Source organism: Talaromyces rugulosus, chromosome I, assembly GCF_013368755.1.
Source record: "Talaromyces rugulosus chromosome I, complete sequence".
In the NCBI taxonomy this organism is placed as follows: Eukaryota; Fungi; Ascomycota; class Eurotiomycetes; order Eurotiales; family Trichocomaceae; genus Talaromyces; species Talaromyces rugulosus.
The window spans coordinates 1,539,768-1,564,167 of NC_049561.1; the positions used below are offsets into that span (position 1 = coordinate 1,539,768).

Genomic DNA, 24,400 nt, shown 5'->3' on the forward strand with positions numbered 1-24,400 from the left:
GGGTGTAACTCCCTGGTCTAACACCTCACCCTCTAATTTTAAATTATTCGCCACCTTTATTGTTCTAAAAGTCCAAGCTGGGAATATGTAGCGAGCATTGCCAAGAACTAAATAATTTATCAGTGGCAGTGCTGTCGACCGGAGTTAGCAACAAGCTCCCGGTTCCGGACAAGCTCTAATAATCCCCGCGCCCCGCCGACGATATAAGTACTGTTCGTTATCCCACTTCAATCTCAACCACAACAAACAACAACAACAACCCAGAAAGAAAGAAAAAAAAATCATGCCTCTAACCATCCTCTCTGAAGCCCAAGTCCGCTCACTACTCCTCTCCCTGACCCGCGACGACGTGCTCGCCCTACAACAGAACATCGCCGAGGCCCTGCGCGAATATTCCACAGGCAGTCAAGATCAAGGCTGCGCTGCGTCGTACCAGCCTCAGCGAACAGCAATCACACGCAAGGATGGCACAACAACTGTCTTTATGCCTGCGAGCACAGGAAAAACGACAGGCATAAAAATCATCTCTGCGCGTTTGGACCCAAGAGCAGTAGCTAATCCGGCTGACGCGTTCAAGCCTGGATGCTCGATCGGCCAGGATTTGACGGCGAGCAGGCAGTCAGCCAAAGTGTCGCTGTCGGCGGATGATTACTCGTCGAGGAGGTCGAGTAGCTCGCTGTCGACGGATATGGGATCTATGTCTCTGACTAGTACTACTACTACTACTACTTCGTCGTCTCAGGACGGTAGCAACGAAAAAGATGACGATGATGACGATGACTTTTCGAGCTCGTCGTTTTCGTCCGATGCGCCGAGTATCAACCACCAGTCACTGAACCCAAACAACCCGAAACAATCGTCAATGGGATACGGACAACGCATCGACACCAAAGGCTGGATCCCCGCCGGCGCACGCGATTCCTCACCCCGCGGCGCCCTCACACTTCTCGGTGAAGACGGGCTCCCCTTTGGCCTCGTCAGCGCACAAGAACTCACCGCGTTTCGCACGGCGTTGACATCTCTCTGCGTCTTCAACAAACGCAAACACGTCAAGAACCTGACCGTGTTTGGTGCAGGCAGGCAAGCATACTGGCACATTCGCTTGGCTTTACTCCTACGTGGACCCGATATCAAACGCGTTTACATCATCAACCGCTCCTTTGAGCGCGCCGCAGAGCTTTTACAGGATATCTACAGTGCGTCCAACGCCTCGTGGCGCGCGCACGTCAAGTTCTCTGCGTTTAGTAGTGATTTTGTCGAATATGACCGGTTGCTGCGCGAGGCGGTGCGCAAGGCAGATGCCATCTTTTGCTGCACGCCATCTTTAACACCGTTGTTTCCGGCAGAGTGTCTGACGTCGACCGAGGGGAAACGAAAAGGTCGGCTGGTCAGCGCCATCGGCTCGTACAAACCGCATATGACGGAGCTTCATCCGGATATTTTTCGGAATGAGGTCAAGCCGCACAACCACTCGCATCACCATCACAAACATGCGCAGCGCGGTGGGGTTGTGTTGGTTGATAGTCTTGAGTTGTGTCTTCAGGAAGCTGGGGAGATTGTGCAAGCAGAGCTGAAACCCAACCAGCTGGTGGAAATTGGCGAGTTGATGATTATGAAGCAGGCTGCCAGACTGGAAGTTGAAGCTGGTGGTGAGGTTGAAAAGGGGTTGCAGAAGTGGCTGGAGAGTGGGAATGTGGTTTACAAGAGTGTTGGATTGGGACTGATGGATCTGGTCACCGGTGGTGATTTGGTTGCTTTGGCGAGAGAGAGGGGGGTTGGCACTGTTGTGCCGGATTTTTAATTTTTAATTATTTTCTTCTTCTTGTATGCATGCTTCTACGGGGGCTGTTCTGTATAGATTTTAATTCGCATGTTGTTTTATTCCATTCATGTCTACATTAGCTACATGTCTTAGTGTTATGATAGTATGCATATAGAATTGCTGTATTGATATCTCAAAAATGACCAAACTCCAAATCCCAACCAGCTCAGCTAGTGTTGACCTTTAAGATTAAGCTACATAAAGAAAAGAAAAAAATGAAAGAATTATGTCCCCCATATATCATCATCGTTCTTCACCATGTCATCCTCATGCAACACTCTGAGCCCATTACTCTTCTGCTGACGCCGTTTTTCGCGTTTTGTCACTAGCCGACTCGGCGTCAGAGGTGTAACAGGTGTAAACGGCATGTACGGACTATATGGTGTTGGCATGCCAGTGCGCGGCCCTCCCGGAACGTAAGCCGGACGTTCGAGGATCGTGGTCTTGGTCGGCGGCGCGCTCAGCGGAGGATTGAATTGCTGGCGGAATGGGAGGGCTGAAGCACTGTTGGGGTTGATGGTCAGCGGCGCCGGGGCATGTGGATGATGTGTCCGCGAGCTCGGGGGGCTGATGGGCTGCAGCGCAAAGCCCCGGGGGGTGTTGTTGTTGTTGCTGCCAGGTAGAGGAGCTGTTGGCGGTGGACCAGGGTTGTAGATTCGCGGTGACAGTGGTTGGCTGTCCTGGAAAGTTGCCGTTCGCACGGCTTCGGGCGATTTGACGGGAGGAGAGATGGGTAGTTCTCGCACTGAGCGCGGGGATTTGAGTTTGTTTGCGCTGGCAGAGGACAGTCGAGAAGGGTTGAAGATGGACAGGTTTGAAATCCTGGACAGGCGCTGGCTAGTGCGCGATTTGTTTGTTGCTGTGCTTCCCTGTCGAGGGGAGAGGGGAGCCTGGTATTGATACTGTGGTGGTGGGAAGAGCTGAGGGCTCTGAATAGGAGGAGGTTCCACGGGGGACATGGGAGACATGGCCTCTTTCTCGCCAATGACGGGCGACGACTTGGCCGAAGCCTTTTTGGCATCGTGCTCCATGACAGCAGCATAGAGGATCTCCATTTCCTCCTGGGCACGGCGGCGGTCAGCGGAGACGACGCTTTCGTCGACGGTGGCGATGCTGCTGCTGCTGTTCATCGAGGTGTGGCCTTTGTGGCCGTGGCTCTTTGACACACTAGACCACGACATATTCCAGCCACGGGGTTTGTCTGGGCTGGGGAAACTGGTGTCGCCGGTGACGCCGGAGATGGGGCTTGGATCAGTGCTCTCTCCGAACTTGTTGATGGGCTGTAGCATCACCACATCAAGCGAGCAGTTGGATGTCTGGACAGCTCTGCGCAGCCGTCTTCCAACAAACAGCAACAGGAAAACTACCAGAGCATCGAAGATGATGTAGCTGGCAACGATGCCTGCCACCTGCACAGGCAGCTGGTTAGACTCGTCGGGGGAGAACGCACGTCGCAGGTGGACCACGATAGACTGGTCGTCCTCGATCGGATGCGACGATACAAGATGCAATAGAGAAAAAATCGAAACGATACCCAGGCTCACAAGAGGCGACCAGGGCGGGACAACCATATTGCGACCGAAGCAGCAATGCTCACAGCCTTTTCACACAGGCATCTGGTATATATAGGATACGTACGGAGTACTCTAAGCGGGTGTGATGAACTCGTCAGGCACAGGATCTCCTGCTCCATCGCGCATCGCCCGGGAGGGGCAGTTATTATATCGATCCGGCATTGGGCGAAGGGTAGAAGCGCATGCAGCGAGTTGCAAGCAGAAAATGTGCTCAGAGTCGAGTTGCAGCGGGATGATTGGCGGCCGGTCGGTGTGAAGAACTGCAGGGTGGCTGCAGCGTCCAGCCCGCCTCTGCCAATCGCCGTCCGCGGGGGTCTCGTGATCTTCGCAGGTTCAGCGGTAGCATCGCATCTGCGCGCGCTGGTTCGCTGGAGCCCTGCCAGGCGTGCATACTGTCACAGTGGATATTCTCATTCAGTCTGGCCTAAGTCGACTCTCTAGTTCAGTTCTACTCACTGGTCAGTGCTCACCACCGAATGTGATACACTAAGCGGAGCACCTAGGACTAAGCTTTACTCCCACTGCTATTATTGACTAAAAGTGTGTGATATGATAAGAACTCCTTGAGTCTACTCTATCCACCTGTGGCTGCCAGTGCAAGTAACTTAACTATCCTGTAAGTCTGTACTACTGTGACTGCATAATCTGCTGAATATCTGTGATGTGATGTGATAGACCAGCCAATCGCAGGCCGGCGTTAAGCGCCCACGTGCACGGGCCAGGAGCTTCCATAAACTCAGACTGTTTCTGCCGTATTATTGGCTGTGGGAGAGCGGCCCGTTCCCAAAGTGGGGCGTGGCATTTTGCGCCAATCACATCATGCATCTGTTTCTATTTATGCATTGAGCATATTTAGTACGCCGTATTAGTTGCAGTACTATTTGTAGTATTATTATTAATTGTACATACCAGCTGCGATGGTCTCTATGCTAGTGTGATGATCATATACATGCTGCCCAATACGTGCTATTAGGTTATGCCCCCCTCCCCCATAGATCCTTCCAAAACTCCTTCAGCCCATACCCCTTGGAGCTATCTTCGTCATATACTCGCACCCGTTGATTGGCCTGCACAATATCCCCCATAATCCCACCGGACTCTTTACGCTGCGTCGACGATGACCGCACCTTGCTGCTCGTTCGAGAGACAATCTCATCTGCAAGTGAAGGCGCCACGTCCGCATAACATGTCCTGAGTTCACGCTCCAGATTCAAATAAGGTTTCTGTGCTAGACGCGGAGCTTGGAGGTTATATGATCTGGTCAAATCATTGAGAGTCTTGATCTGTAGTTCGTGCCACCCGCGTTCAATGGCCATGTAGTCCGGATCTCGCAGCGGGGCTAGCTGCGGCAATGATGTGTCTTCGCCGGATGGCTCTGCCTGTTCTGCGCTTGATATTGGATTCTGTTGATCCTGGCCGACGGGCAGTGAAGTGGCAGCTAACTGGCCATCATGACTGATCTGTGAGAATGAAGGTTCCCTGGCATTCCCCGTTTCTGGAGAAGCAAATGAAGCCTCTAGCCGACTCTTTTCAGCTAAGCGGGTCTCGGCCAATGCATAGGCTCGAGCTCTTGTTTGCTGTTGCTGTAATGAGCCTCCTTTGCTGGCAATGACTCTCGCCGCATGCCTTCGCCACCCCGTGCGCAGACGTTGTCGGAACCGGTCAATTTCCCGAGCAAGTTCCTGTTGCTTTTCTATCCATGGCGGGACAATCTCCTGCTTCTGGATAATCTTATTCATAAAATACTCCGTCGTATCAATAAAAGGGCTATTCGCGTTGTGGTCGGTTTGCGTATGCTTGCCTTTTCCTCGCGGCAGGTTCTTGAACTGGCCCCGAGCAATGGCGTCCTCGATCCTCTCGTTTGCCAGCGAGGTCAACCCTTGTATGGACATGGGGAGCGACCGAGCACCAGGCTCAAACCGCGATCGAAACTCGCTTCGCATGGCCTCTCGCTCTTCGTCCGATAGCCCGGCGCTCTGGCTGAGAGTGTATGTGTTTGTGCGGTCACGAGCGCTAGCGAGACGACGGCCGGTTGATTCACGGGTTTTGGGCGCAGGCTTCAAGTTGACGACGGGTAGTGTGGGTTTAGGGATTTGGTATGGAACGCGCATCGGCTTTTTGCTATCGTCGAGCATTCTCAATGCAGTATCGTGAATACTTTCGGTCTCGCGCCACGGCGTCGCACCCGCAATATCCTGTGTGCCCTTTCCTGCGCTGGCCTGTAATTTGTTAGATCTCGATTAATGAATTAATCCCAAGAGTAATTATTTACCGGCATATTCGCCACCGAAAATGCCCCCGCATGTTCGCTCCTAAACGTGCTCGTCTTGATTTTCTCCTCCAATTGTGCCTTCAGGTCATCTGAAAACCCCGCTGCCTCTATATTTTTCCGCGCTGAACGTCCACCTTCCAAAAGAGCCTCTTCGGTCATCTCAGACAGCCTGCGCGACAGAGCACCTTCCTCCTTCACTTCACCAGTTGCAGATTCATTATCGTTCGGGGCTCCATTTTCTCGGGGTGGCGGATGAGACGAGAAAGACCGTTGGTGTGGTGGCGCGCCGTCACCCAGTAAAAGACATCGCCTGCCTGGGATTCCGGAGGCGTGTATACTGTTAGAAAGCGCAAAGCTGCGAGCAAAACTCATCATGCGACTCCTAAGAGCGTAGCGTGCCGTCTCTCCGAAAGACACAACGAGCGAGGTTTATCCATGAGTTCAAAGAACAGTATAAACACCGAAGCTAGTGCTTATATCCGGTCCTCTCAAGTCGCAGGAACGGCTTACATAAGACGCATCATTTCTTGGCAAACGCTAGAGCCCTTTTTCCCTGAAGCCAGCGACAATTCTCCGTAAAGCGAGCGCAAGCTGCGATCAAAGAAGACCACAATCACAATGCCTGCCAAAGGTGCTTCGACGCGCTTGAACCCGGTGCGGTTGCAGACAATCCAGCATCTGCGAGTGCGACGTCCGAATCAGCAGCAGCAAAACACGTGCGCAACGATCATGTCTTCGATGCTGAGTACGTCTTTCTTTGCCTTGGGGACACTGTTGTGCATCAATTGATTGATTGTTTGCTAATTTTTTTTTTAAAAATTACAGACTGCTGGGCTTCCGCTGGACATAGCAACGAAGGCTGCACAGGTCTGGAAGAAGCACTCAAATCATGCATGGATGAACGGGTGCGTACAGCCATTCTCTCCCTCTTACTCTCTATCTCCTGTTAAGTCCATATGCTAACCTGTCTGCCCCTACAGAAAGGCAACGCTGCCCAATCAAACTCCGTCAACTACCACCTCATGAGAATGTTCCCCAAGGTGTCCGGGCCTCGCAAGCGGGAGGGCCGTCTGAAGTAAAAGAATTTTGTGGATATTTTACGCTGTCGCATACAATGGGAGTTTGGGAATAAATTTTTAAAGTGACCTATTGTCGTCGATCTCCTTTCATATATCGTCTTATACCACTAGCATGATTTCCCGGCTATCCGAACGATTTCTCGAATGCGGTGTATGATTATCGGGGGAAGGGAACTTATTGTACAATATATTGATATCTAGATTCATTGCAGTCCCTTTGACAGAGCCTTTTCTTTTGTAAAGGAATTCTCTGCTCGAATCCTGATCTATGTCTATTACCAAAGTGTCCTATGTATTCATTACGGAAACGCCATGCCGGCATAGAGCGCCGGTTCATTGATGCTATGATGTTGGTAGCTGGCAGTATAGGTAAGTATACGACTTGTTTAGAGAGAACTTCTTTAACACACCTGAGAACACCAATCCCGCCAGGTGGAAGCATCAACGACAACGGGAACTCCATGGGATACCCCAGCCATCGCTTGACAAAAGCTCTCAGCAGATGGCCATGGGCCACCAGGACGACATCCGCTGGTCCGGGCTCGCCGTGCATGTGGTTTTGTTGAATGGATTTGATTTCCTTGACCAGATCATCCAGTCGGTCTGTTACCTGCTGTGCCGACCTGATATTCAATCGGTCAATAACAAAACCCTTTGGGCTTGTGGTTCCAAAAAAAAAAGCAAACTCACTCTCCATCCTCGCATCCATCCCTCCAAATATCCCAAGGTCTCTCTCCATCCAAGCCGTGTTCCTTTCTCAACGCGCGAATCTGGCTCGTAACCATACCCTCATATTGTCCATAATCCCACTCGGCCAATCGCTCCGTAGTCGAAACCCTCGATGAATCCAGTTGCGACGAGAAGAGCAGCTCAAAAGTAGTCTGCGCTCTTTTCCTCGGACTGATAAAGACCTGTGCAATGTTAGAGGGGTCGATCGCCTTGCCTGCGCCGACGAGGATGTTGCCTGTGCCCTGGACTTGTGTAACGCCCTGTGCGGTCAGGTCGAGTTCGGTGATGCCGGTGTATTGGCCGGATTTTGTCCATTCAGTTTCGCCTTGCCAATAAATAATGTTAGTTTTGTTGTTTGTTCAATGCTCTGTAAAGGGGAGAGGTTTTACCGTGGCGTGCAATGTAAACGCGGGGTGTCCCCGCATCTTTATCGGACATTTTTGAGAAAGATTTGGCTAGTGTTGTCAATTGAGAAGCTGCTGAAGAGCGTGCAATGGCTCTGTATTATCGAAAAATATCCAAGCTTGGTTGTCATAAATCCAAAAGAATATGCAAAAACTGAATTCTACTCCAGCTGGTATCATCGGAGGGGTAGTTCCATTCCCTTTTGGGTTCCGGTAAGAGCCGACACACACCCAGGAAAAGTAAGCCATGAAAGAATGCATTAAATAGGCTAAATTGATATCTTATTCTGACTTTTTTAAATTATATATGTTGAAACTCGAGAATCAATTTGTTGCTCGTCGGCCTGACAGTGTAGGCGTCAATGGCCTCGATGCCGTCATCGTCGACAATGCTTGTTGTAAAATTGCTATAGATTACAGCTGTAACTAGCTTCATTTCTGTAGGGTAGAATGGTTAGCTTTGGTACTCAATGTACCTTCATTAAAAAAAGTTGACCTGCGTTTATCCACATACCTTGAAGAGCAAGATTACTCCCCACGCACATCCGTCCACCACTACCAAAAGCCCAGAACCATCTCCGCATTTCCTCCATCTCAGGAGAATGGCCATCCTTGAGCCATCGCCGTGGCTCCCAACTCTCCGGATCAGGGAAGACATCCGGATTCCGGTGAAGAGAGTATGCCTGCGCATTGACTCTCACGTTTGGCGGGATATTGTCGTAATTGGCTAGTGATGTTGGCGGTGAAGGAGTAACTCGTGGCTGTATGCCTGGAATCGGGGCATGAAGGCGAAGTGTCTCCATGATAATACCCTGCAAAAGAGGCAGTGCATCAATGTCTTTGGCGCTCGGAAGCACCAGCTCAGATTCCGATGCTGGAGGACTCGTGATCGGAGGGGAGAGCGTTTGCAGCTCTTTGCGCAAGTCGTTTTGGATTTCAGGATGTTTGGAAAGCTCCCAGTAGAGATAAGTAAGTCCGACTGCACTCGTCTCGTGCCCCGCGGTGAGTTGGTCGTACATCTCACAAGCAATGTCAATTCTTTGTTGCTCGTAGGCTTGGGAATTGGCCTCTGGATCTTCCTTTTGCAAGTGAAGATGCTTCATCATTGAGTTTTTGAGCTGCTTGTACGCGGTAGGCTCAATCTCAGGATCCGTCGAAGCAACAGATTTATTAGCTTTGTCACAGAGATCCAAATTCCATTCATCCATTACATTGCCTGCATCTTGACACCACTTTGGGATGACAGGTATTCCAATGGCTTGGCTAAGGGGGATAAGACTGGGAACTTCTTGGTAGTAAAACTCAAACGGCTTTCTGCATTGATAGTTATGGAGGATATGCTTCCGGAACGGGACGTCTTGGAGCAAGTTGCTCGCATTTCGCAGGCCATACAGGTAGGCGGAAACAAAGTCCATTGTCAATGACGAGTTGAGCTCATGAACATCAATCGACTGTTTTGAAGACGCGGCCTCTGCTAAAATCGGCAAGAACCTGTCATGGATCACCGTCTTGGAGATGCGCTTTAGATTTGGTGACGACTGGAGGTATGACTTGGAGTATATATTGGACAGCATCCGTTTCCGAGTAGCATGCTCTTTGCTTCCGGTCATGGTGAACATACTGAATGTGCTAGGAATACCATTAGTCTTGCTGGTTGCACTCTCAGTAAACAGAGAACTTACTTGAGCGCGCCAAACACCCTCGGATACCAGTCATGCTTCTCAAAACCGCCGCTATACACAGTCTTGATTCCGCCCTCCACGCAGTTGACGGAGATTTCCGACGGCCCCAATCTCACAATTGGGCCCAATTTTGTATGTGCTGCATGGATGGTCCGGTTATTTTGCTCCCTGTAGCGTTTCCAAATAATCCAGGCTGGAGAAATAGGAGCCGTAAAATGAGCATTCGGAATCTTTGCCAGCGGTGACAAAAACGCCGGGTATATGATATATTGATATACCAAGCATGATAAGGCAATGCCGATTCCAATACCCGTGAACCATGTCACTGCCATCCTCGCGGTCGTTTCCTATACCACGAGCGACTTTGTAGCACCCAATTTCTTGTAAAACAGAAGAAACACTCCGTTGGGAAGTTTGATAAAGTTGTGCCTGCAGTCACGAGGTACTCCCCCCCTCGCCCCCGCACGATTGGCCGAGATCGCCGCGTTATCGATAAGGCACACAACAATGACGTTCCACTATCAGCCGAGCAGTTACTAATAATCCTGCTAACTGTGGCTGACTGCTGAACATTATTAGCTCTTGTATTATTCGCAGGAAGCTAGCAGCATATATTGAATTTCAATTGGCTGTTGGTCGCCACAGCTCAACACACACACAAATCCACCTGTTGCCTCCGATCTTATGCCGCCGCGGGCGATCAACGAAGCTGGCGCCTAGATGATATTTTCAACATCATTTTCATAGAAACTCGACCTCACATGGACCCTACAGCTGAGAAGCACCTCTATATTTTTTCATCTCCAGTCATTCTGGATAGTGACGACCCAAGTCGTTGCACACCATTCGCAATATAAAAAGACATGTTGGCAGACCTACCGTCAGAAATCATATACCACATCGCACTATACCTGCCCGTAGCAAGTTCCCTCACTCATCTAGCGCAGACATGCCGCCGTTTGCACGATATTGTCTCCGCGGATGCAATCTTCCGAGCCTTTGTCCAAAGCCGGTTTTCGCCATCGGTTGAAGGAATCCCTCCCTTCTGGAAAGATGTGTCGCAGGCCCTCACTTCGCGGTCGCGAGCTCTAGATAAATGTGCAATCATTGCTCGTTTTATGCTGCCTTCGCCCGACGTGAAAGTGGTCGGTATAGACCAACCGACTCGACACGACCGTCCAACAATCGGATACCGGCCCTGTTTAGACAGCTATGAGGTTTGGACCGGCGGACGCTGGGAAGACCGAGAAGAAGTCCTTGCTTGGGGGGCGGCAGAGAAAATTTTTCTAAGAATTAGGAGCACTGGAAACTCGGCCGATGAGAAATGGCTACGCTTTAATGACCTGGAGGATGTGAGCAGCCATGACGATATCCGCAGTGTCCATCTATTGCGACCAAACCACCCGGGGAAGACTGCTGGGAACGAGCACATTATTTATGGCCGGGCCCGGGGTGACGTGGCTCACGTCGCCATAAATCCTGACGATGCTACTTATACGGTCCAACAAACCTTTGTTACCAACCGAACAGAAGTCCATAGTCTTGATTTAAGTCCCGGACCAGCACCGATTCTCGCCATACACAACGCAAGTGACTCTATCTCTCTCTATCGAACGGTGACAGAGGATTCCCAAGTGAGCTCATTTGCTTCTCTGAAAGGCGAGACGGAAGAAGGAACTCCTCGTCACTACTCCAAGTTTTTGTCTCCGACAAGGTTGGCTGTGGGATATGGAAAGAAGATCGATACTATAGCGGTCTCAGATATCGTGGAAGACCACATCTCGACATGCCGTGAGTTCTTTTTTTCCGACGACCCATTTGAAAGTAGACTATGGCCACAGAGAAAGGCACGTGTAGGAGCTATTACGCCGCTTAGCGTGGATATGAATGGGGAAAATGCGCACGGAGAAGTCTTTCTCGCCGGCTGGGGGAATAGTAGGGTGAGGTATGTAAAATTCTAGTTGCAACTAGTGGGAACACTTTTTCTCACTGACGATATTCAGACTGCATGATCTCCGATCGCCGAGAATGTATGAGCGAGAATACATAGATGTGATGGATAGCAACCCGATATACTGCATCCAGCCCGTCAACAACCGGTTTCTCGTCGGCGCAGGTGCCGAAGCAATTATCAACATATTCGATCTCAGGATGCAAAACGCTTACAGCCATTTTGATGCAAAGCTGTCCGAGCATAATAATCAAGCAAAGCCCAAAGGAGGCGAGTATTCCTGCTTTCTATCCCATCAACCCCCTGGAGAGTCGAGGAAACGATACGCCTTATACCGCGGTCCAATCTACACCATGTCCTCACCATCACCTACTTCATCAACCATATACACAGGCATACTTAAGGGTGTCATGCGTCTGAACCTTGGTTCCACCGATGATTTGCTCGGCAGTAGCAGCAACTGGTATCAAAACCATCTAGACCTAACTGTTGACGACATAAATCAGAATCCCAGCTCTGCGCCGTCCCCAATCGGAGACGTCAAAATCATGGGGCTTTCTGGCTATGAGCGACCTAGCCCGGAAGCCAAAAGCGTTAGCGCTAAATTGAGATCTCAGGTTCCATTTTGCAGTATTAGCGAAACTGACAGACTTAGAGAAAGTGAGACTGGATGGGATCGGCGTTGGAGAAGAGTCGACGAGAATCAATCTTGGCGATCTCGGGGGGACTGATAATCAAGTTGGTTTTTTTCTCTTTTTTTTTTTTTGCTTTTCATAGAACAAGTAGATAGAAAAGTTATTTGATTTTAATGATAGAATAGCAAATGTTAATATAGCAAACATTCCTGAAAACCATGCTGCGCCTCGCTCGAGAAAAATAATATGAGCACCAGTTGACAATAAAAAAACAGGTCTACCTTCAAACAAGGACCACTTTTTTCTAACTGCTCAGAGGTCTAGAATAGACAACAAAGAATACTTCTTGACAATAAATTTTTTGGCGGTAGTTCACTTCTAGTCCTCAAACTTGAAGCTATATTGGGATGGACCTGTATCAATAGGACCTCCGCGGTAAGACCCGCGCTTCTTCTTGTTCTTCTCTTTGGTAAACCCCTTTCCTCGTGTGATGGAAAGATCGTTGTAGGCACGCTCGGCATAAGCATATGCCACGTAAGTGTTCGAGGGGTGATCATGAGGAAGAGCACCAGCAGCAGCCAATCGAGTAGGGCGAGCTCCGGTGTGCTTTTTCTTGACCTGGGGGTCAGGAGGTAAAGGGACAGAGTTGAAGGATTCGCTTTTGGCTTCTTTCTTTTGGCTCTTGCTGTCGGATTCTGAAGCACTGGAGGCTAGGGTGCTGCTCGAATCACTTCCCGTTTTTGCTTTTTTCTCGCTTTCATCCTCGGAATCTGAGGAAGAATCGTCGGAATCGCTTGAACTGTCAGAACTACTGTCGTCGGAGTCTGGGAGCGGCTTTTTGGTAGCTTCTTCTAAAACTTCAGAGCTATCCGAATCAGAGTCGGAATCAGAGTCGGAATCGGAATCGGAATCGGAGCCGGTATCAGAGCTACTGGATGAGCTCTCGCTCGAGGATGATGTTTCCGAAGACGAAGACTTTGTGGATGCCTTTTTCGAGACCTTGGCCGTTTTGTTCTTCTTAGACGAAGGCTTAGCGTCATCTTCATCCTCGGCTTTACGCTTGACACCCGCCGATTTGACGGGAGGAGCGTCTTCCTCGGACTCTTCGTCTGAACTGGACTCGGACGAGGAAGAGGAATCGGATGACGAGGATTCACTTGAAGATTCCTTTTTCAGGTCGGCTGGTGCGTCGTCCATTTCGACATCGGATTTAGCCTCAGCCTCAGAATCCGAGGAATCGTCAGAATCAGAGCTGGAGTCGGAATCAGAGCTAGACGCAGACGAAGAATCGCTTGATTGAGCCTTTTCATCTCCATCCTTGTCATTGGACGCTTGCCAGTCGGAAAAGAGCGTCACCAGAGAAGGCGCAGCGGGCTTATTGTCAGACGAAAGATCCTTTCCATTGCGCTGCTTCTCTTCTTTGAGCAGGGCACGGCTGGCAGATGAATAGCCAAAGTCGCTGAGGAAAGTCGCAACCGCGGCAACAAGCGAACCTGGAGGGTTTTCAGGTTTGGCCTATACCATTGCGTTGTTAGTCGTTGTTTTGATTTTTTCTCTCCCAAGTAGAAGTGCTATACCTTTGATGAAGAGTCCTTGACGGTCTTCACCACCTTGCTGGACGTCGTATTCTTCTGGATCTTTTTGGCGGCCATTGTGTCCCAATGTGATTCTTCGTGTTGTCAACGATTGTGCTTTCTTCTTGCGCTTTGAGAATAAAAAAAATATTCTGGGGCAGAAAAAAAAAGTTTACGAGGAAAGTGCGAGGGACCGCAGGCGGTGAGCATAGCGCGGCTTTTTATTGGACAGGAGACGCGGTCTTAGGTATACAGGCGCGATCGATGACAGGCGCAAGTGCTCGCTGCTGCTCACTGCTCAGGCTGTCTTGATCATAGCGCCAGTATTCCAGAGCTGGTCAATAACATCATACCCAAGACCTAGCTATCGACCTGTCTAATTGCATCCGCCCTAGTTGTTTTCCTGTGACGTCTGCTGGTGGGGAAGTCCTTGGCCAGTAACAGGCCGACTCCAGCATTGGCTGCCGCGCTTCGCCGCTACCTCACTGCTACTCACTAGTGGCCCTACAGCTATCTCCGTCCGCCATACCACCCGCAGGCTTCCCACATTCAAGGCCACGCTTTTGCTTACTCGAACCGGCCTGGGAGCTGTTTGACGACCCTCGCAATAAGCGCGTATGTCGACACAGCTAACTCGAGAACCCCTGGCAATCAATCGTCTGAGCCATGCAGGCCTAGTGGGGTCCGAAGCCTCCTGAACGAAACAACACAACAGCAACAACGATGAACGCACCCCCCTCACGAGGTTACGATTCACCCGGGCCCAGGGCCCGGCGGCCGATGGGAGAACCCCGCAATGACGGTGGACCTGGAGCGGGAGAAGGTCAAATGTCAAGGGCCCAGATGTTCCAAGATGAGAAGCGGCGGATCATGAGCAGTTGTTTCTCCAAGGAAGACAGTGACGGCACTTGTACGTTGGCCCCTTGTTTACCGATTTTTTCCTTCGTCGCGGAATATACACTTTTCATTTATATAGACTGCATTCCATTCAATGATTGAGCAATACTGATCGTTGTTGGTTGCCTGTAGTGGCCGAGTCCTACATTACCCACATCCGAATCACCGAAGACGCAGCATACCCATCTGGCCCTGCACCGCCGAATTCTCCTCCGGAAAACAAGAAACCTCGACTGATTATTGTCTCGCTGAGAAAGTCGGGTCGAGTCCGCATGCATAAAGCTCGTGAGAACAACGATGGAACCTTCTCAATAGGAAAGACATGGATGCTCGATGACCTCAGCGCGATCCAATCTTACAGCGATTTACCGGCCACCACCCCTGCCGAGCAACAACAAAAAGAATGGGCCTCGAACGTGGGGTTTGTCGTCACTGTAGGAAAGCCGTATTATTGGCAAGCAGGCAACTTCAAGGAAAGAGATTTTTTTATCGCGAGTCTTGTCAAGATCTACAAGAAATACACAGGTGGCAGGACTCCAAAGTTGATCGGCTTCGACGAAAAGCAAAGACAAGCCTTAGTAGGCGATTCAAGTCAAGGTCCGCTCCGTCCTGAAGCTTCGACCAAGCCGGCCGGACCACCACCACAGGAGCCACGACTAAATCCACCTTATCCAACCCAACCTCCAAGTCGCGAAGGAAGACCTCAGAGGCCGGATGAGAAACTTCTGAGAGCACAACAGAGCCGTGACCAGATACGAGAGGCACGTTCAACGCCATCGCCTGGCCGGCCTGTTCACGCCCGTGACGGACCCCCTTTAAAGGCCAACGGACGGATAGAAGGCGACAGAAATGCTGCTATGGAGCAAATGGCAGATTTGGCAGGTCGTCAAACCTTGGAATCGTCTTCTGAAACTTCCCGAGCAACGTCGCGAAACAGAGACCACAGCCGACCAGGGAGAGCACCCCCTTCGCGTGATGGCAGATATGGCCATGAAATCAAACCCAACCCTGCCTTGGATGCTACGCGCGATCTGCAACGGCCTACCACAGCTGGATCCGGCGGCACAGGAAGTCTAGGACAGTCTCTTGTACAAGAGAGCAGCGAAAGACTGTCACGGCCATCGAGCAGAGGCGATGTGGGAAGTGTACCGCCTTCTCGAGACGGCAATCTCTCCAATAGATCCTCGAGGATTTTAGACGTGGACCTACCTCCTGCTCTTCGCCCAGGTTCCCGGCCTGGCTCATCAAGCAGCATTTCAAGAGCAAACCTGGAGCCACCAAAAACGGCACACGAACCTAAAGTCGCTGCACCCGAGTTACTGCCAGCTGCTTCAAAATCAGCTGAGTCTCTAGTACTACCAATTCAGAGTTCAGTTGACACGCCTGTAGTTCCTCCTGCGACCAAGGCTGCTGAACAACCCGAAACCCCTGCACCGACCGCCAAGCTGCCTGATATACCGGTTACTGCAACAGAAACAGAGACGAAAGATGAGGGCCACCGTCCTGGTCTCGGTCCTATGTTCAAGAAGAAGTCAGGCAAGGAGATTGCCAATGCCTTAAGCAAGGCAGCTACCGCATACTCTGCTTTCAAGCCAAGACCCGGAGGTGGTAGAGAACGTCTCATGGCGTCACAGAAGCCGCAGGCAGATGACGGGCCTGATGGCATCACAAGTGTGGTGCCAGCTCCTTTGTTACGAGGACAGAGCAGCGAATCTACCAAAACCCCTAACCCAGTAACAGAAACCGCTCCAACAACGATAACAGACTCAACAACGGAAGCCGTGCCAGCGCCGGAAGCACCACCGCCATTAACGGTGGTGACGGATACGGCTCCCGGGCCAGCTTCTATAGAAGCAGAGCCTCCGAAGGTGGAAATTACTCGAGCCGCCACAGACGAAATGACCACTCCTGTGGATCAAGTCAAACAATTGCCCGCTGTTGATTTCGTTGTACCGGTAGAAGAGAAGCCCAGATCAAGGCCAACCTCACCGGCTCAAGAAAAGCGCCGAAGACGCCGTGAAGACAACATTGTAAAATACTGTCAGGCCCTAGGCATAGAACCCAATGTTCTTGAAGGGATCGGGGGTAATTTCGACGAGATACTGACTGACTTGGGTTGGACTGGCCGACTAAGTGATGATAAGAAAATCGACGATCTAGAAGCCGACATTCGTCGAGAAATTGGTCGGGTCCAGGCCATCAGCTGGCTTGGAAACATTGAGCAACAAGAAGGCAAAATTGACCAATTGGCTAAGCTCATTGACAAAACCATTGACGAGTGCGAAGAGTTGGACGGTCTTCTTACCCTCTACTCTCATGAACTTAGTGTAAGTCAAGTTAACTCTAAATCTCAACTCTTTGTCACTGACGTACTTGAAAGACTCTCCACGATGATGTCGCATATATCGAAACCCAGTCCCAAGGTCTTCAGGTCCAGACTGCCAACCAAAAGCTTCTGCAAAATGAGCTACAAAACCTTCTCAACACGCTATCCATTTCCTCTAATGATCTACGGCCACTGAAGGAGGCAACCCTAAATAGCTCAGACAGTGTTCGAGTGGCCGAGAATACTCTATCCTTGTTGTACAAGGCCATGTTGACAATCGATTCTGATATTGGACAAAACAAAAAGCGCATGGCTGACGCTGCAGGCGATTCTAGCAGCATGGGTACATATACGGATTCAGATGTTCGTCAGATGCGTGCAATTAAGGATAAGAAAGACAGTTACCGCGCGGAAGCTGGCGCGTTTCTAAAGCGTCTTAGGCAGTTCATGACCCTTGCGTTTAAAGCCGCAGAACAAAAACGGGTTGAAATTTCTTCTGCTTCTTCAACTGCTACGAAACTTGATAATACTGCTCGGAATGCAGCCCGCCAGGATCTGTGGATGTACAACGCCCTCATGCTATTTGCGCGAGAGGTTGGTACTACGGAGTGGGCGATGATCATCAATCTGTACGAGCAAGATGCAAAGACTCCATACCAAAATGAATTCCGAAATCACTGTGCAACTTGGAAGAGGGCAGTGAAAAAGAACTCTGGTGACGAACAAGATCTGCTTTTCACACATCATGAAAAGGAAAAGGATGGTGACGGCATAACCAATGCGGCTCGCAAATTGACTGTCAGGAGGGGCAAAACGGTCCGTCTAAACCACGGGGCAAAGTCCTTGGAAAAGCAATCTGGCAAATTAGAACCGTTTGAAGTGTTTGCAGGCGCCCTCCAGGAAATGCTCAAGATGATATCTCAAGAGCAGAATTTTGCGGTTCACTTTTTCCACTTGAGCTCTCTTGCATCTGGGGAGTTCCCTGATGTTGTGGCTGCTAGTGACCCTGACAACCGGCACATTCCCGACTTCACTGTGAAACAACTGCATGACCCGGACCGCGACCTTGCAAAACGAGTTGAGCAAATTATGGATAGTATCTATTCCTTTTGGGCTACAGATATGCAGAATCTGGTCGATTGGGCTTTAAGAACCGAGCGATTGTAAGTGACTTTGACAAAATCGAATTTCTTGTAGTCATGCTAATATTGTTTGATAGGCAAGGAGTTGGTGTGCTTGCAGCGCTTGAAGGAGCCATTTCCGAATACGATGATACGAATCAGGATTTTATTGTTCACACCTTGCAAAAATTGGTGTCGCGTCTCAACGGCTTATTCAATCGGTTTGTCGACGAACAGATTCGAGGAATTGAGGAAACCAAAGTCAAGATCAACAAACGAAAGGGTGTTATCTCGTTCATGAGGACATTCCCTCATTTTGCAGTCGTCATTGAAAACATGTTGGCTAGCCAGCCATCGTCCAACTTCTCTGATGTCCGTGTGGCTGTTAACGAAGCATATAACAAGATTAATCGAGCGATGTGGGAAAGTCTGAAATTCATTGCCAAAGAAGCACCGGGCCAAGCACCTGGAGCTACGACCGGGACTGGTGACCCAGAAGACAAAGAAGCGCTCAATTACCATGTTCTTCTGATTGAGAATATGAACCATTACATCGAAGAAGTTGACGTTCGTGACCTCAGCGTTCTAGAAGGATGGCGGGACCGGGCATATCAGGATTACTACGAACACATGAACCTTTATATAGATGCCGTGATCCGACGACCGCTTGGAAAACTATTAGATTTTATCGAGTCCACGGAGTCCCTGCTTACGCATACAAGCAACCCGGCGGACATCTCAGCGCGCACTAGCCATTCGAAACACGTGGCCAAGAAGTTGGTATCATCCCATGATTCAAAGGAGCTTCGCCGTGGTGCCGACCTTCTCCGCAAACGGGTTGAGAAGCACTTTGGTGATGCAGACGACCCGGGCCTCAGCCGTAGTCTGGTGCAGAAGGTGCTCAAGGAATGCGAGAGCCGATACTCGGATGCATATGAGCGTATCAACAAAATAATTGACAGCGTCTACGAAGGTCAAGTTGAGCTCGATTGGAATCGGGAAGAAATCAGCTCATTGTTCCGCCGTTGATTTTTTTTTTCCCTGAAAAGGCTGTCGTGTATATTTTTTTCCTTCTTCTATTTTTCTCTCTCTTTGGATATGTCGGCGAGATATCGTGTAGTTGATGTTCAACATGGGCAAGGCATTGCAACGGGTGTATCTGGCGCAGGGGGTGATTTTTTTTTCCTCTTTCTTATACTTATAGCCTTCTATATTGAACCATACTATCTATAGTATGAAAAACGTAGAAAACATTGACAGGACAGTTATTATAACGGCGTTACTTCAATATTCAATGTTCGTGTCAACTAGCGATATCTCCAAGTCAGTTCCCTGGGTGCCGCGCAGTCGCCCGAGACAGTGTCCAGGACTGTGTTCCATGATAGTTAGTATATATATATATATTCTTTTTCTTTTTTTATCTTTTTGATGTCATATACGGCGTATTCGTGATTGATTTAATATTAATATCAATTCCTTTTTGTGCTCGACATTAATAGTAATCCTAACCCCATGCCGCTTTTTGCTCACTAAGACTGAGCAGTAGTAGTACAGTACTACTGTAAGATGCGCTAGTCCGCTTCGGGAGCCGCTTAGTGGCCAAACGGGAATATTCTCATTCCTTCATTCTTTGACCATTAACCACCATCTCATTTTTCCATCATTTTCCTCTCTTCTTTTTCTATTTTCCTTTTCGATTGCCGCTTTGTGTTTTGATTCCTTGCCTATTACTATCCATTGCAGAGCCGCTAGGGTGCAATGCCTATCTCATTCTCCGAGATGCTTATTTGGAGTATAAGGCGCTCGGCTAGTTAATTTCATCAGACCAACTTACTTGGCACAGCACGATAAGACTGGGGAACAAGGCTTTGAGGATTTCAATGCATGGGGAATTTATTAAAGATCTCTAGTGATATCCTCGAATATCCGCTCTTACAGAGCACTTATGTGATCATCGATGCTCTCGATGAATATACAAGAGACCGAGAGCTACTTCTCCACCTTGTCGCCCAGAAATCATCAGAGTAACCTCGTGTGAAATGTATTGTCTCAAGCCGTAGCTGGCCAGATATCGAAGAGGCTCTTGAGCCTGCAACCCAAAAAGCAACGCCTTTTCTGGAGCTGAACGAAAAGTCTGTGGCCGAGGCCGTTACCACCTTACATCCGATATAAAGTTCAGGAATTGACGAAACAAAAGAGGTATGAAGCTGCGCTGTTTCTAAACACTTGTTTTCGAACGCACGTGGGACCTTCCTGGTCTGCGAGGAGCTCGCCAAGGCAGCACGATGGAATGGGAACGCTCGTTCGCTTTTGACTTCATAGGGTAAAAGATGTCGTATTTATATGAAGATGTATGCTAAAACGGCCGCCAGGATGCTCCAAATGCTCACTCCGGCTGCCGCAAGCGCACCGGATTCATAATCCAAACTCAGGGAATTATTCCCGAACCCCATGCTCCGTGTCCATGTCACTGGAGTTCCCTCGTTCAAGACATCCGAGCGCGCAGCATCAATCCTCCCCAAGAACTCGATCGTCAACCTAGCGGAAATTCTTGGCGTCTCCTCACCCTTTTCGGCCAAGGTATTCGCGCGAACCCACGATTGAATACTAAAACTTGTCGAAGAGTCGTCAAATGTCAGCTGCACGGTCGGGTTTGCCAGACCGCTAATGTCGTCAAGGTCATCACCGAGTGAAATGGGATCGGCAGCCCACCATCCCTCAGTACGGGAACAGGTCGACATATTCATCTGCAAAGTAGCAAGCGGGTTCTGCTCTAGCTCCGAGCTCCCTGTTACTCGAAAAGGGAGCCCATTCCCAGTGTCCTCAGCGACAGTCAGGTTAAAATCTGGCTTGTCTCTACCCGTGAGGACTGAATAACGCCTGTCGTCGCAAATCAGCCAGCCGCCAGAAAAGTGAGGGTATATATACTTACGCCATCTCAATCGACTCAAATACAAAGGGCATATCCCGAATCTGCATGTTGCCGGAATCCATATAATCGCTAAAATACTTCGTGAAGTTCGAGTACGAGGTGAACAGCGCAACGTCGATTGGGTTTGTGTTCTCCGGTCGCTCATCTTCCGGTTCTGTCTCTGTGATCGCTAGGATTGCTGGGTACGACCACGTGTACGTGATGTTCTGCAACTGCCCGCAGAGTTCCAACTCCCCCTCCTCTTCGATCTCGGAATCGGTACGGTCGTCTCGAGGCTCGACGTCGGAGATGGTGAATACGGCGCTGCCGTTGTAGTACCTATAGACAGATTCTTAGTATGCAGCCTGTGTGGTCTGTGGATATACGGGGTTGAGCGCACGAGCCAATCCATGGATAATAGTAATAATCCAAACCCGTCACGTTCCGCGGCCGGTAATTCTCATCTGGGTCGTAATCAAAGACAGTACCTAGAGCCTGCGCTGCGAGGAACAGCGATAACGTTGTGGCGCGGCGCATTGCGATTGTTGCTCAGGCTGTCGCAAACTGATTGCCACTTGTCGCAGGCGCGAAATGGGGATCCAAGAGCTGGGGTCACGCTCCTCTTTTAATATTTCTACTGGATACGAAGATCTAGCAGGAGTGCTAGGACCCTTCGTATCTGCTTTCTTGGCTGTCTCTGCTCTGTTGGATACGGAGATTTTGATTCGCTAGGAGTGCTAGGGCCATTCGTTTCTGCTTGGCTTTCTTGGCTGTCAGTTGCAGAATCGGAGCAGTAACCAATCTGTAATAGTATTTTCATATGGGAATAAATTGAAAATTGGTTATCTGGTGAAAAATGGACCATACACGGCGGTGTGTTGTGCGCTTGGCACGGTTACCAATCGGTGATCCCATATTGGGTTCTCAAGGAGCCGATGATGGAGGACGATTGGAGTACATGCCTTCAGATCCTCGAAGGGCGTAGCGGGTTGGTCAAGCCGATTGCGTGGTCCAAGGATGGAAGCTGACTCGCATCAGGGTCACTTGATCACACTATCAAAATCCGGAACCTCTTTACTGGGAGGTGTATATCGACCCTAGAAGGGCACAGTGATTGAGTCACATCAACCACGTGGGTCTAAGATGGAAACTGGCTTGCATCAGTATCGGTTGATTACACCATCAGGATCTGGGACCTATTCACTGAGCAATGTACATCGACAACCACGGGGCATAGGAGCGCAATCTCGTTGATTGCGTTTTCGGTACATACAGCTACATACGTAGGTATACAGGGATACCCGCTGTCGACAGTTTTGTCGACAATAACTCGGTTGGAATCAGATCACCTGACGAACGTTTCCTAAAGCAGTACCGCTTGCGCACATAAAAATATTTCTCCCCCTTAGAAAGCTTCATATTCCTTCAGTAATTCAGTCAACTCAGTTGCTCATCCCTGAAGCTCCATGCAACCCCCATAGCTGTCATTAATCATCGACATCTACTACTTGTTGGCCAAACAGCCAAAGGCTTTTTGGTTAGCAGTTAGCATGCTGAGACCACCGATACTGAGTCTATTGTGAATTGCCCCAATGTCGTTATTTTTACTCAGGCTCCCCTCCATACGTTGTATGGCATATCGTCCTCACCATCCGATCTCGCGGTCACGATGGAATCATGGAAACAGCAGTATCGATACACCAGGCAGATTTCCACGATCCATCATGACCGCTCTCCACGCAACGATGGACGTTGTTCTCAACGCTGAAGTCCACAGGGTGGCATCTAGTACCGAGAAATCACATATCCCCTCGCTCAAAAGAACGGGGCGTATTCCTCACGAGGACTTGCTAGGTCCCAAGAGAGCGAAACGTACACACAATACGACAAGTGGATCTACTATGACGAGACAAAGGACTCCAAGCTTCGTCAAGAATACCGATACGCGGCAGCTATTTCCATTACTACACAGATATCGAGATTCTTGAGCGACCTTTGGTCTTTTGGTGCAGCCGTCAATAAAATCTGTTGCTGGTGGCCCCCCGACTCTGACCCATTTACACCCTCAAGCAAGAGGCAAAATACCTCAGCTGATAACTCATCCCCTCTTCAAATACGCGATCAGTCCATTTCCGCACAATTCCCACCAAGGCTTTCTCCTATGACCGTCTTTGAGTCTAGGACATCTAGCCACGCCGGCTGCGGTCAGATGGTCCAAAATAATGGGTCCAGATCCTGGCCTAAGAGATTTGGTACGTTTTCCCTGCGCTATTCGACAATTCATTGTCTAACAGCTGTTAGTGCTAGTGGTATAAACCATATATTGATTGTCCAAGCGACTTTTTTTTCTTTTGGTGCAGCTTTCGACAGCAACTATAGGCACTTACTCGTGAAACTAGATGGTTCTCACCAAAATCGAGAACCCGATCGTCATGGAACATGCTCACATCTATCCATTCTCGTTGGGAATAGCCGGGCAAAGGCAATCGTTCTGGGATGGACTTAGGCTATTTTGGCTAGAGGAAGTTGTCGATATATGGCACGAAATCCTGGGCACAGCCCAAGGAACGGAACGACTGGTCAATACGATGATGTTGGATTGTACGTCCCATAGAGCCTGGGGTGCGGCTCTCTTCGCCTTCAAGTTTGAGAAAATTAGTGAGGACAAGCGACAAATGAACCTCAAGTTCTACTGGCTGCCACGTCGTACCATGGAGCCTCAAATGACGCTTTCGAAAGAGGAATTTTTGAAAAGTCCTGAAATACCATCTGAACGTTCACTTGGCCCGGGATTTTTGCAATTCTTTACCGTCAGAACCGGTCAAACAATCAAGTCTGGTGATATCATCACGCTATACACTCTCGGCAGCAACCATTGATGATTACTTGAGCAAATTGGGTGGAAAATTATGATAGTGACGGGGATGATGACTATGGTTGCTTACCGGCAAGCTCACAAGCTACAATGGATATTTTTTCCAGTCAAACTCCCGAGTCATCAAGTTTCAGTGAGAATTGCCCTTGGTAACGAAACCAAGGTTACTGCTACAGAAGCTGGTGCTACTCCCGAGTACAAAACGGATCAAGCTCTTTCGATGTATCGGTAATCCAGGCAGTGCTAGCCAAACGTCCTGATTTCCCTGGATTGAAAATTCAAGTATAACATTAGATCTTCTATATTACTACTAAGCTCTGTTATGTATGTAATCTCAGCATGTTAGTTGCTAACCAAAAAGCCTTTGGCTACTTGGCCAGTCCTTATACGATTATTGTTTAGTTTTTTTTTTTTTCAAAATTCGATTACACTTACTATGGCATTCTCTTAGCATCAGTATTTTGTATTTGAATTTATTTCCAGTAACAACACCACCACCATGACGACACAAACAATAATCAAGGAAAGGAAAACAGACGACGCTTGGT

The 24,400-nt window shown here is 49.4% G+C and overlaps 10 protein-coding genes across 10 annotated transcripts; 5 read left to right on the plus strand and 5 right to left on the minus strand.

Moving 5' to 3' along the window:
• Positions 1 to 283: 283 nt before the first annotated feature.
• TRUGW13939_00512 (uncharacterized protein) lies at positions 284 to 1,801 on the plus strand (the record flags this gene model as incomplete). Its single annotated transcript, XM_035483719.1, has 1 exon — positions 284 to 1,801. The coding sequence occupies one exon, from the start codon at positions 284 to 286 to the stop codon at positions 1,799 to 1,801; it is 1,518 nt and encodes a 505-aa protein (XP_035339612.1).
• A 245-nt stretch (positions 1,802 to 2,046) lies between these two features.
• TRUGW13939_00513 (uncharacterized protein) lies at positions 2,047 to 3,393 on the minus strand (the record flags this gene model as incomplete). Its single annotated transcript, XM_035483720.1, has 1 exon — positions 2,047 to 3,393. The coding sequence occupies one exon, from the start codon at positions 3,391 to 3,393 to the stop codon at positions 2,047 to 2,049; it is 1,347 nt and encodes a 448-aa protein (XP_035339613.1).
• Positions 3,394 to 4,370: 977 nt separating this feature from the next.
• Positions 4,371 to 6,043, minus strand: TRUGW13939_00514 (uncharacterized protein; the record flags this gene model as incomplete). The annotated part of the gene is made up of 2 exons (XM_035483721.1): positions 4,371 to 5,615; positions 5,669 to 6,043. 2 exons carry the CDS (start codon positions 6,041 to 6,043, stop codon positions 4,371 to 4,373), a joined length of 1,620 nt encoding a protein of 539 aa, XP_035339614.1.
• Positions 6,044 to 6,286: 243 nt separating this feature from the next.
• On the plus strand, positions 6,287 to 6,747 carry TRUGW13939_00515 (uncharacterized protein; the record flags this gene model as incomplete). The annotated part of the gene is made up of 3 exons (XM_035483722.1): positions 6,287 to 6,413; positions 6,494 to 6,573; positions 6,649 to 6,747. 3 exons carry the CDS (start codon positions 6,287 to 6,289, stop codon positions 6,745 to 6,747), a joined length of 306 nt encoding a protein of 101 aa, XP_035339615.1.
• Positions 6,748 to 7,046: 299 nt separating this feature from the next.
• TRUGW13939_00516 (uncharacterized protein) lies at positions 7,047 to 9,894 on the minus strand (the record flags this gene model as incomplete). The annotated part of the gene is made up of 6 exons (XM_035483723.1): positions 7,047 to 7,104; positions 7,158 to 7,370; positions 7,438 to 7,801; positions 7,866 to 7,975; positions 8,424 to 9,509; positions 9,563 to 9,894. 6 exons carry the CDS (start codon positions 9,892 to 9,894, stop codon positions 7,047 to 7,049), a joined length of 2,163 nt encoding a protein of 720 aa, XP_035339616.1.
• Positions 9,895 to 10,425: 531 nt separating this feature from the next.
• On the plus strand, positions 10,426 to 12,244 carry TRUGW13939_00517 (uncharacterized protein; the record flags this gene model as incomplete). Its single annotated transcript, XM_035483724.1, has 2 exons — positions 10,426 to 11,507; positions 11,566 to 12,244. 2 exons carry the CDS (start codon positions 10,426 to 10,428, stop codon positions 12,242 to 12,244), a joined length of 1,761 nt encoding a protein of 586 aa, XP_035339617.1.
• Positions 12,245 to 12,526: 282 nt separating this feature from the next.
• On the minus strand, positions 12,527 to 13,800 carry TRUGW13939_00518 (uncharacterized protein; the record flags this gene model as incomplete). Its single annotated transcript, XM_035483725.1, has 2 exons — positions 12,527 to 13,663; positions 13,726 to 13,800. 2 exons carry the CDS (start codon positions 13,798 to 13,800, stop codon positions 12,527 to 12,529), a joined length of 1,212 nt encoding a protein of 403 aa, XP_035339618.1.
• Positions 13,801 to 14,445: 645 nt separating this feature from the next.
• Positions 14,446 to 19,095, plus strand: TRUGW13939_00519 (uncharacterized protein; the record flags this gene model as incomplete). Its single annotated transcript, XM_035483726.1, has 4 exons — positions 14,446 to 14,632; positions 14,752 to 16,946; positions 17,000 to 18,108; positions 18,165 to 19,095. The coding sequence occupies 4 exons, from the start codon at positions 14,446 to 14,448 to the stop codon at positions 19,093 to 19,095; spliced, it is 4,422 nt and encodes a 1,473-aa protein (XP_035339619.1).
• A 1,310-nt stretch (positions 19,096 to 20,405) lies between these two features.
• Positions 20,406 to 21,514, minus strand: TRUGW13939_00520 (uncharacterized protein; the record flags this gene model as incomplete). The annotated part of the gene is made up of 3 exons (XM_035483727.1): positions 20,406 to 20,946; positions 20,999 to 21,316; positions 21,378 to 21,514. 3 exons carry the CDS (start codon positions 21,512 to 21,514, stop codon positions 20,406 to 20,408), a joined length of 996 nt encoding a protein of 331 aa, XP_035339620.1.
• A 1,862-nt stretch (positions 21,515 to 23,376) lies between these two features.
• Positions 23,377 to 23,856, plus strand: TRUGW13939_00521 (uncharacterized protein; the record flags this gene model as incomplete). The annotated part of the gene is made up of 1 exon (XM_035483728.1): positions 23,377 to 23,856. One exon carries the CDS (start codon positions 23,377 to 23,379, stop codon positions 23,854 to 23,856), a length of 480 nt encoding a protein of 159 aa, XP_035339621.1.
• Positions 23,857 to 24,400: the final 544 nt, after the last annotated feature.